At 47.3% G+C, this 12100-nt stretch overlaps 1 protein-coding gene across 1 annotated transcript in view; it reads right to left on the bottom strand.

The window, feature by feature from the left end:
- CARMIL2 (capping protein regulator and myosin 1 linker 2) overlaps positions 1 to 12100 on the bottom strand; it is an 89447-nt gene that overhangs the window by 56012 nt on the left and 21335 nt on the right. Inside the window, exons 12-14 of the mRNA XM_067471174.1 lie at positions 11464 to 11550; positions 6420 to 6529; positions 1701 to 1778 (exon numbers count right to left, since the gene is read on the bottom strand). Coding sequence (XP_067327275.1) covers positions 1701 to 1778; positions 6420 to 6529; positions 11464 to 11550 — 275 coding nt within the window. The remainder of the gene's footprint in view (positions 1 to 1700; positions 1779 to 6419; positions 6530 to 11463; positions 11551 to 12100) is intronic.

The raw sequence follows: 12100 nt of genomic DNA, 5'->3' as shown, positions 1-12100 counted from the left end.
CATCAAGAGGAGCCTAGTGTCTAGATCTAGGGAAGTCCTGCTCCCCATGCTCTATTCCGCTTTGGTTAGACCACGTTACCTGGAATATTGTGTCCAATTCTGGGCACCACAATTCAAGAGAGATATTGACTCTAAGCTGGAATGTGTCCAGAGGAGGGTGACTAAAATGATCAAGGGTCTGGAGAACAAGCCCTATGAGGAGCGGCTTAAGGAACTGGGCACATTTAGCCTGAAGAAGAGAAGGCTGAGAGGAGATATGAGAGCCATATGTGAGAGGAAGCCACAGGGAGGAGGAGGGAGCAAGCTTGTTTACTGATTCCATCTGAACATGAGGAAGAACTTCCTGACTGTGAGAAGGGCTGTGCAGCAGTGGAACTCTCTGCCTCAGAGGAAGAGTGGTGGAGGCTCCTTCTTGGGAAGCTTTGAAACAGAGGCTGGATGGCCATCTGTCGGGGGTGCTTTGGATGCAATATTCCTGCTTCTTGGCAGAACGGGGTTGGACTGGAGGATGGCCCACCAGGTCTCTTCCAACTCTAGGACTCTATATTTATCTGAGTCGCCGAAAGGATGAGAAAGGCGGTCTACAAATACAGTAAATAAATAAGAAATAAATAAAATCTGTGCTAGGAACACACTGACCCCCTTTCCTTACGTTCTCGACTATTCCATAAATGTGGAAAGGTTAGAAACATAGGAACCCCTGGCATTCCTTGATGGTCTCTTATCCAAAACATCAAGGAAGTTTGGCCTAATTCTATCTTTGATGGGTTCAGAATGCTCTTTGATTGCAGGTGAACTATAAATCCCAGCAACTACAACTCCCAAATGTCAAGGTCTATTTTCCCCAAACACCACCAGTGTCCACATTTGGGCATATTGAGTATTTGTGCCAAGTTTGGTCCAGATCCATCCTAGCTTGACTCTCTGGATGTAGGTGAACTACAACTTCCAAAACTCAAGGTCAATGCCCACCAAACTCTTCCAGTATTTTCTGTTGGTCATGGGAGTTCTGTGTGCCAAGTTTGGTTCAGTTCTATTGTTGGTGGAGTTCAGAATGCTCTTTGATTGTAGGTGAACTATAAATCCAAGCAGCTACATCTCCCAAATGACAAAATCCACCCCCCACAAACCCTCACCAGTATTCAAATGTGGGCATATCGGGTATTTGTACCGAATTTGGTCCAGTGAATTAAAATACATCCTGCATATCAGGTATTTACATTGCGATTTATAACAGGAGCAAAATCACAGTTATGAAAGTAGTAACGAAAATGTTATTGTTGGGAGTCACCACAATATGAGGAACAGTATTAAGGGGTCGCAGCATTAAGAAGGTTGAGAACCACTGGTGTATCTGATTCCCACCTTCTCACCTGTGTCCCCCCACCCACCCCCCAAAAAAAACCCAACCATTGCCATAGAAAATAAACAGGACGAACGCAGAGCGCATTCCTGAGGTTGCTCCAGAGCAGAACGCCTGTTTGGCCTTTGTGGTCAACCTGTTTCCTCCAAGGCCTTCACACACCAGGATGGAAAAGCCGTTCCTTCAGGACCTTGGAAAGCAACCCTCAGGGAGAGACAAGCCTGGCGTGTTTTCCCCCTTCTTTGCTGTCTATTCTTAACACTCCAGGATCAATAACAATAATAATATCGATACTACTAATAATTGCAAGACATAGAAAGCACAGGCAGATGCTTACCACCTCCAAAGCGCAGTCCGTACCAGAAAGGTCCAGGTGGAGTAAGGCATTTGGCTGAGTCAGGAAAGAAAGGAAGACCTGGAAGAGACAGCAGAAAGGTCAACCTTGTGGTCAAGCAGGCAGGGGCCACTGGAGAAACTACTCTACACCACTGGAGAATTTACACTGCTTAGCCGGTCTTGCCCCACCTGACATCCGCCGGGAAGTAGCAGCCAATAGTGAAAGGCCCAAGGCAGAGACATCTCCAGCTCATCCCCTGTTTGGGTATCAGCCAGCACGTCAACGACTTAAATCAAGACATAGTTTTCTAAGATCTACAGCAGTGTTTCTCAACCTGGGGGTCGGGACCCCTGGAGGGGTCACAAAGGGGTGTCAGAGGGGTCGCCAAAGACCACCAGAAAACTCAGCATTTTCTGTTGGTCATGGGGGTTCTGTGTGGGAAGTTTGGCATAATTCTATAATTGGTGGGGTTCTGAATGCTCTTTGATTGCAGGTGAACTATAACTCCCAGCAACTACAACTCCCAAATGTCAAGGTCTATTTTCCCCAAACTCCACCAGTGTTCACATTTGGGCACATTGAGTATTCATGCCAAGTTTGGTCCAGATACATCATTGTTTGAGTTCACAGTGCTCTCTGGATGTAGGTGAACTACAGCTCCCAAACTCAAGGTCTATGTCCACCAAACCCTCCAAGTTTTTGTTGGTCATGAAAGTTATGTGTACCAAATCCGGTTCAATTCCATCGTTGGTGGAGTTCAGAATGCTCTTTTAATTTGAATGAACCATAAATCCCAGCAACTACAACTCCCAAATGACAAAATCAATCCCCCCTCCCCCCCCCCCAACCACACCAGTATTCAGATTTGGGCATATGGAGTATTTGTGCCAAATTTGGTCCAGTGAATGAAAATACATCCTACATATCAGATATTTCCATTATGATTCATAACATTAGCAAAATTACAGTTATGAAGTCACAACAAAAATAATGTTGTGGTTGGGGGTCATCACAACATGAGGAACTGCATTAAGGGGTCACAGCATTAGGAAGGTCGAGAACCACTGATCTACAGAGACACCTGCTGGAACACCTCAGCAAGCGAGAGTCCAAAAGTGGCAGGCTCAAACCCAGCACCTCAACCAATGGCGGATACTAAATGAGAGACTCCGCCCTGAGCACACAGAGGACTGGGCAACTTGGAAGGCGCTGAACAGACTGTGCTCTGGCACCACGAGATGCAGAGCCAACCTCAAGAAATGGGGCTACAAAGTGGAATCCACGACATGCGAGTGTGGAGAAGAGCAAACCACTGACCACCTGCTGCAATGCACCCTGAGCCCTGCCACATGCACCATGGAGGACCTTCTTGCGGCAACACCAGAGGCACTCCAAGGGGCCAGAGACTGGTCAAAGGACATTTCATCCACTACCAAGCTTGCAAACTTTGCATTCTGTCTGTTTGTTTGTTTTGTTAAACATGTAATACAACTGTCTGGTTGCTCCTGACATGATAAATTAAATAAATAAATAAATAAATAAATAAATAAATAAATAAATAAATAAAAGCCAGGGGCTGAGTGGGTTTGAAATGATGGTTTAGAGAGGATGGGGAGCTTTCCTGTGACCACAAAGGGATGGGCTAACATGTGAGTTCTCCATCTTCTCCAAAGTCTTGGTTTCCATGTTGGACATGGCAACCTTCTACAAGCCTCCTATACTAGTTTAAGATCCCCTGGGGAGGCCCTGCTCTCGATCCCGCCTGCCTCACGGGCGTGTCTGGCGTGGATGAGGGACAGGGCCTTCTCAGTGGTGATCCCCTCGCCTATGGAACTCCCTGGCCAGGGATATTAGACCAGCCCCCCCCCCCCCCCCGACTTGTCGGAAAAGGGTGAAAACGTGGCTCTTTGAGCAGGTGTTTGAAACTTCAGCATGATCAAATAAACACAATCTGGAATATGCATACGGAGTGGCTAAAGACAATGTAAATGGATGAGGAAATGGATTGAAGACACTGTTTTTATAGACTTTTATAGTTTTTTTTATAGTTGTTATGGTTTTTATATATATTTAGGTTGTGATTTAAATTGTTTTAACTGATTTATGTATGTGTTTATATACGGCATCTAATTGTTGCCGGTTTGTACGCCGCCCTGAGTCGCCTTTGGGATGAAATGGGTGGGACAAAAATGATGTAAACAAACAAACAAACAAACAAATAAATAGCTGCCTTTTCTAGATGTCCTCGTCATCCGCAAACCAGATCAACAATTGGGTCACACCGTTTACAGAAAACCCACACACACAGATAGATATCTACATCAAAACTCCAACCATCACCCAAGTCCAAAAAGAAGCCCCATTAAAGCCTTGGCAGACCGTGCAAAAAGAATCTGCGAAGCCCACCTCCTCCAAGATGGACTGAACCACCTCAACTGGGCTCTCCAGGCCAAGGGAGACTCCACCTCAGACATCAGAAGAGCTGCAAGACCAAGAACAAGCCACGAGAGTCAAGATGAAGATCCACCCAGAGGAAAAGTGTTCCTGCCATACATCAAGGGAACCACTGACCGCATAGGGAAGCTGATGAGGAAACACAACATACAAACCACCTACAGACCCACCAAGAAAATCCAACAAATGCTACGTTCAGCAAAGGACAAGAGGGATCCTCTCACCTCTGCAGGAGTCTACCATTGTGTACCAGGCAGCTATGGACAAGAAGTCTACAGAGGGACCACCACACGCAGTAGCATTGCCCAGACACGCATCAAGGAACATGAAAGGCACTGCAGACTCCTTCAACCAGAGAAATCAGCCATATCAGAGCACCTGAGGAACCAACCTGGACACAGCAGATTATTGGAGAACACAGAAGTGCTGGACCACTCTCACAACCACCACGTCAGGCTACACAGAGAAGCCATTGAAATCCACAAGCATGTGGACAATTTCAACAGAAAGGAAGAGACCATGAAAATGAACAAAATCTGGCTACCAGTATTGAAAAAACTCTAAAATTACAACAGCTAAACAACAGAGAGGAAAAAACCAGGCACAGATTAACACCTCCCAGCAACAGATTTTCCCAGGCGCAGGCAGGCCTTCAAATGCTAATGAAGGTGATCAGCTGAACATTCACACCTAACTGCAGCAGGGAAGAGCTCCTTGCCCCACCCCAGCCATTCCACAGATATATAAACCCATTGTCCTAATTCCAACAGACCTCTACCTCTGAGGATGCTTGCCATAGATGCAGGCGAAACGTCAGGAGAAATGCCTCTAGAACATGGCTCTATAGCCCGAAAAAACCCACAAGAACCTAGTGATTCCAGCCATGAAAGCCTTCGACAATACAAATAAATAGCTATTTGTTGTGTATACGATTCAGATTGCTTACTATATTATATATGTGTGTATTGGTATGCAGTTTTCCTTTAACTCTATGTTGTTTGAGGTTGTGGGAGGGATCAGATCTGGGACTATTCAGACTGAGACTCCATTTTAGAAGTCAGTGTTGTGTTAAGTCAGTGTGGTCCACTGTGGTGTTGTGTATTGTATAGTCGGTGTTTGTTAAGCATCAGGCAGAAGACAGAGAAGGGACTGAAACAGAATGCCTCAGAGAACGTACTGTTTACACTTTCAACTAAGCAATGGACCTGAATGCTGAAAACATGAAGTTTGGAAGTAAACCAACGATGTTATTTTTAACAAATACTACTTATTTTGTCTCTTGAGAGCATGATCTAAAACCAAATATATTTTTATGGGAGAGAAGATGTTTTCGGCAACTGAAATAACACTTCTGAAGATCTGCTATATATATTTGTGCATGTGGCGTAGTCTTCGTTCCTAACAGTTCAAAGAGATAACCAGGTATATCAGTCTAACAACTGAGAAACCTAATTTGTCTTGCCTGAATACTAATGGATATATGCCACTAAAGAGAAGACTCACTCAAACGAGTTTTTAGCTCTTTTCAGGAAGATCCTACTTTACAAAAGGTTATGGTTTTCCAAATGGTGTGAATCGTAGAATCCTAGAATCCTAGAGTGGGAAGAGACCTCCTGGGCCATCCTCCAGTCCAACCCCATTCGGCCAAGAAGCAGGAATATTACATTCAAATCACCCCTGACAGATGGCCATCCAGCCTCTGTTTCAAAGCCTCCAAAGAAGGAGCCTCCACCACACTCTGGGGCAGAGAGTTCCACTGCTGAACGGCTCTCACAGTCAGGAAGTTCTTCCTCATGTTCAGGTGGAATCTCCTCTCTGGTAGAATGTCAAAGGTCACTCTTCCAAAAGGCTTTGGAGACTCTGCCTTTCCAAAAGGTAATGATCTCAAAGATCCTCCTTTCCCAAAATTCCATGCTTTTGATCCTTTGGAGGTTCTACTCTAAAGAGAGTCTGGGGGAAGCTCCCTCCTTGGAGGCTTTTAAACAGAGGCTGGATGGCCATCTGTCAGGGGTGCTTTGGTTGTGCTTTTCCTGCATGGCAGAAGGGATCGGACAAGACGGCCCATGTGGTCTCTTCTGACTCTAGGATGCTATGAAACACGGCTGTATCTAGAGGAGCCTCTGGGGACATCGACCCCTTCTTTCTCACCAGCACTCAAGGATTGGAAGTCAATGAGGGATCTATTGAGAGGAAGTGGTTTTGGCACTGGGGAGTCCCTCTGGACTTGTTCTGCCTGACTTGGATGAGCCAGAAGACCATACGTACGTTGGTGCCTTCGGTGGCCAGGATCCCTGGGTTGCCAGACAGGTCCAAGGAGCATAAAGTCCTTCTGAAGAGCTCGTTGGAGGCGAGAGAGAGGCCGAGGGCATTCATCCCTGCAAAGAGAATGGAGGAAACATTCCGATGAAATGGCTGAGGGTGTGCATCTGGAGTTCTGGAGTTGGGTGCCACCTCTATGCAGATGACACACAACTCTACTACTCTTTATTTATTTTATTTATTTTATTTGCTATACTTGTATGCCGCCGTTTCTCAGCCTAGCCGGCGACTCAACGCGGTTTACAACAACTTATAACAAACAACAGTATACAGTTTAAAAAGCATAAAAACACGATCCACAATACATATATCAATAAACAATCCAATTCATCTCTTGACTAAAATCGTGATCCAGTTTCGTCGTCCAAGTTGCCAGTCCTTCAATCATTACACTTATTGCACTGAGTTAACCGAACGCCTGCTCGAACATCCAGGTTTTTAGTCTTTTCCGGAATACCATCAATGAGGGGGCTGATCTTACCTCCATGGGGAGGGCGTTCCATAGCCGAGGGGCCACCACAGAAAAGGCCCTGTCTCTCGTCCCCGCCAGCCACACCTGTGAAGCAGGCGGGATAGAGAGCAGGGCCTCCCCAGAAGATCTGAGGGTCCTGGTGGGCTGATAGGCCGAGATACGTTCGGATAGGTAGGTTGGGCCGGAACCGTTTAGGGCTTTAAAGGCCAACGCCAACACTTTGAATTGAGCCCGGTAGCAGATCGGCAGCCAGTGGAGCTGGTGCAGCAGAGGAGTTGTGCGCTCCCTGCGCTCCGCTCCTGTTAGTATCATGGCTGCCGAGCGTTGGACTAATTGGAGCTTCCGGGCCATCTTCAAAGGCAACCCCACGTAGAGAGCGTTGCAGTAGTCTAAACGGGATGTAACCAGAGCATGGACTACCGTGGCCAAGTCAGACTTCCCAAGGTACGGGCGCAGTTGGCGCACGAGTTTTAACTGTGCGAATGCTCCCCTGGTCACCGCTGAAACCTGGGGTTCCAGGCTCAACGATGAGTCCAGGATCACACCCAAACTGCGAACCTGTGTCTTCAGGGGGAGTGCGACCCCATCCAGCACAGGCTGTAACCCTGTGCCCTGTTCGGCCCTGCGACTGACCAGGAGTACCTCTGTCTTGTCTGGATTCAGTTTCAATTTGTTCGCCCTCATCCAGACCGTCACAGCGGCCAGGCACTGGTTCAGGACCTCGACGGCTTCCTTAGTAGCAGGTGGAAAGGAGTGACAGAGTTGGACATCATCCGCGTACAGATGACACCGCACTCCGAAACTCCGGATGATCTCACCCGAAACTCCGGATGATCTCTTTCCCACCTAACTCCAAGGAAGCCCCTCGGGTGCTGGACGAGTGCCTGGCCCCTGTGGCTGTCTGGATGAGGAGGAACAAGCTGAAGATCAATCCCGACAAGACAGAGGTCCTCCTGGTCAACCGTAAACCTGACCGGGGTATAGGGTGGCAACCTGCGCTGGACGGGTTTACACTCCCCCTGAAGCCACAGATCCGCAGTCTGGGTGTCCTCCTGGACTCATCACTTACGTTTGAGGCTCAGGCATCGGCGGTGGCCGGGAGGGCCTTTGCACAACTGAGATTTGTGTGCCAACTGCAACTGCGGATATGGCCAAGGTGGTCAATGCCTTCGTCACCTCCAGATTGGACTACTGTAATGCACTCTACGTGGGGCTACCCTTGAAAACGGCCCGGAAATTCCAATTGGTACAATGGGTGGTGGCCAGGTTGCTAACTGGAGCTCCTTACAGGGAGCGGTCATCCCTCCTGTTCAAGGAGCTCCACTGGCTGCCGTTTATTTTCCGAGCCCAATTCAAGGTTCAGGTTCTTACCTACAAAGCCCTGAACGGTTTGGGACCCTCCTACCTGCGTGACCGCATTTCTGTGTAAGAACCCACATGATCTCTTCATTCATCTGGAGAGGCCCTGTTCACGCTCCCACCCCCATCGCAGGCACAATTGGTGGGGACGAGGGACAGGGCCTTCTCGGTGGTGGCCCCTCAAATCTGGAACTCACTCCCCAAGGACATTAGGCATACCCCAACTCATTCAGTTCCTACAGTCATCTAAAAGAATACTGTTTCTACTGACTTCTAAACGGTATTATTTCTCTATTGAAAGTTTAATGGCTTCTGCCTTTCTAAAATGGAGTCTGAGTCCTGAATAGTCCCAGATCTGGTCATGTGGTCTGCAGCCCCTCCCACAACATAGAATTAAGGAATACTGCATAACAACACACACATCTGTATAAATAAAAATGTAATATTCGTTTGTGGGATTAACATAACTCAAAAACAACTGGACGAATGAGTGACCATCACCCATAAAAACACTGGAAAACACAGCTGAAGAGACTTAAAAAGCTAAAAATCAAAAATTACATTACAACGTATGCGCAAAACCACATATACACAAATATATACACACATATAGACAGACTGGGCCACAGCAACGTGTGGCAGGGGGCGGCTAGTATATAATAAAGTCAGCAATCTGAATTCTATACATAAAAAACTAGCCATGCCCTGCCACGCGTTGCCGTGGCCCAGTCTAATGATTCCCATGTTATCCTCTATTACAGTGTTTCCCAACCTGGGGGGTCGGGACCCCAAGGGAGGGTCATGAGGGGGTGTGAGAAGGGTACTAAAGACAACAGTATTTTCTGTTGGTCATGAGGGTTCTGTATGGGAAGTCTGGCCCAATTGTATCATTGCTGGGGTTCAACATGCTCTTTGATTGGAGGTGAACTATAAATCCCAGTAACTACAACTCCCAAATGTCAAGGTCTATTTTCCCCCAACTCCATCTGTGTTTATATTTGGTCATATGGAGCATTCGTGCCAAGTTTGGTCTAAATCTTTCATTGTTTGAGTCCACAGTGCTCTCTGGATTTCGGTGAACTACAAGTCCAAAACTCAAGTTCAATGCCCACCATATGCTTTCAGTATTTTCTGATGGTCGTGGGAGTTCTGTGTATAATTCCATCGTTGGTGGAGTTCGGAATGCTTTTTGATTGTAGGTGAACTATAAATCCCAGCAAGTACAACTCCCAAATGACAAAATCATATTTTTTTTAGTGATGGTCACTCCTTGTGTTGTGAGATGTTTTGTTGCCAAATTTGGTGTTATTTCATTCATTGGTTCTTTTGTTTTTAAGGTACTCAATATGCACAGAGCATTTTTATATAGATAGATAACTAGTGGAGGCTTAAAGAAGGTTGTCATTTCCAACAAAGGCAGCAGATCACAGGAGCTGTCTTCATAGACTTGTCAGCAGCCTATGATACTGTGAACCACCACCGCCTCCTCCTGAGAAAAATGTCTAATATCACAAAGGACGACCACCTGACCCGCCTCATAGGAAACCTGCTACAAAACAGGAGCTTCTTTGTTGAGTTTCAGGGCCAGAGAAGCAGATGGCGGAAACAGAAGAATGGCCTGCCTCAGGGGAGCATGCTTGCTCCATCCATGTTCAACATCGACACAAATGACCAGCCACTGCCAGAAAGGACAGAGAGCTTCATCTATGCTGATGATCATGCCATCACCGCTCAAGCAGGGAGCTTTGAGATGACTGAATAGAAGCTCTCCGAAGCTCTAGGTGCTCTTACTGCCTATTACAGGGAAAACCAGCTGATCCCTAATCCATCTAAAGTGCAGACGTGTGCCTTTCATCTCAAGAACAGACAAGCATCCTGAGCTCTGAGGATTACCTGGGAAAGAATCCCACAGGAGCATTGCAGCGCACCCAAATATCTGGGAGTCACTCTGGACCGTGCTCTGACCTACAAGAAGCACTGCCTGAATATCAAGCAAAAGGTGGGCGCTAGAAACAATATCATACAAAAGCTGACTAGCACAACCTGGGGATCACAACCAGACACAGTGAAGACATCTGCCCTTGCGCTATGCTACTCTGCTGCTGAGTATGCATGCCCAGTGTGGAACACATCTCACCACACTAAAACAGTGGATGTGGCTCTTAATGAGACATGCCACATCATCACGGGGTGTCTGCGCCCTACACCACTGGAGAAACTACACTGCTTAGCCGGTATTGCACCACCTGACATCCGCCGGGAAGTAGCAGCCAATCGTGAAAGGACCAAGGCAGTGAAATCTCCAGCTCATCCCTTGTTTGGGTATCAGCCAGCATGTCAACGACTTAAATCAAGACATAGTTTTCTTAGATCTACAGAGACACTCGCTGGAACACCTCAGCAAGCCAGAGTCCAAAAGTGGCAGGCCCAAACCCAGCACCTCAATCCGTGGGTGATACCAGATGAGAGACTCCCCCCTGGGCACACAGAAGACGGGGCGACTTGGAAGGCGCTGAACAGGCTGCTCTCTGGCACCACGAGATGCAGAGCCAATCTCAAGAAATGGGGCCACAAAGTGGAGTCCTCAACATGCGAGTGCGCAGAAGAGCAAACCACTGACCACCTGCTGCAATGCAACCTGAGCCCTGCCACATGATGCACAATGGAGGACCTTCTTGCGACAACACCAGAGGCACTCCAAGGGGCCAGATACTTGTCATAGGACATTTAATCCACTACCAAACTCGCAAATTTTGTATTTTCTCTGTTTGTTTGCTTTGTTCTGTTAGAAATGTAATATAACTATCTGGCTGCCCTGACATGAGAAATAAATAAATAAAAATTTCCGGGAAAATGTGGGAAAATGTGGAGAAAACCGGGGGGGGGGGGGGGAATGGAGAAAAGACGGAGAAAAGGCCGGGGAAAACAGAGGGAAAGATGCAGGATGGCTGAAGATCGCAGAAGATGGACCTCGACAGTAGGAAATGAAGCAAGGCAGTTCTCTCCCCTTTCCCTTCTTCCCTGCATGGGAAGCATCAACAATATCTGCCTCGTCCTTGTACAAGAGGAGTTCTCAGAAATATTGTCATTGCATTTTGTAACCCTGGCACGTTTGTTCTTTGCGCCCAAGACGGCCTTCTGTTTCCCTGCGACCGGTACCTTTCTGAGTGAAGGAGGTCCTGGAAAGGTCCAAGCGCTGGATCTCCTTGGTCCGCTGCGCAAAAATCAGGCTCAGAGCAAGAATGCCTAAGGAAAGAACACCACAAACAAGAGTCAAAGGTTAATGAGTGCCTTCTCAGGGCCAAGGGGGCATTCAAGGCTCTGGGCAAAAATCTGATTTTGTAAAGTCCTAGAGTATCAATCCAATGTTGTCCACCTCTTGGGGGGGGGGGGGGGTGGGGTCCCTGTCCCCCTGCTTTCTCTTTCCCTCCCCTCATATATTTCCCCCTTTCCTTTCTCTTCCTTCCTTCCCTCTTTTTCTTTCTTCCTTCTCCCTCCTCTTTTCCTTTATTTTTCTCCATCATTCTTTCCTTCCTTTCTCCCTTCTCCAGCTCTGAGAGGGCCTCACAATGTCTCCAGGGCAACATGACTCTCTTTGTGACTCTTTCCTTCCTTTCTCCCTTTTCCAGCTCTGAAAGGGCTTCACAATGTCTCCATGGCAACATGGTTCTCTTTGTGGCACTTTCCTTCCTTTCTCCGTTCTCCAGCTCTGAATGGGCCCCACAATGTCTTCACGGCAACATGGCTCTCTTTGTGGCACTTTCCTTCCTTCCTTTCTCCCTTCTCCAGCTCTGAG

This window comes from Anolis sagrei, chromosome 8, assembly GCF_037176765.1.
Source record: "Anolis sagrei isolate rAnoSag1 chromosome 8, rAnoSag1.mat, whole genome shotgun sequence".
In the NCBI taxonomy this organism is placed as follows: domain Eukaryota; kingdom Metazoa; phylum Chordata; class Lepidosauria; order Squamata; family Dactyloidae; genus Anolis; species Anolis sagrei.
The sequence above is the reverse complement of the archived record's forward strand: the minus strand, read 5'-3'. Positions and strand labels throughout refer to the sequence as shown.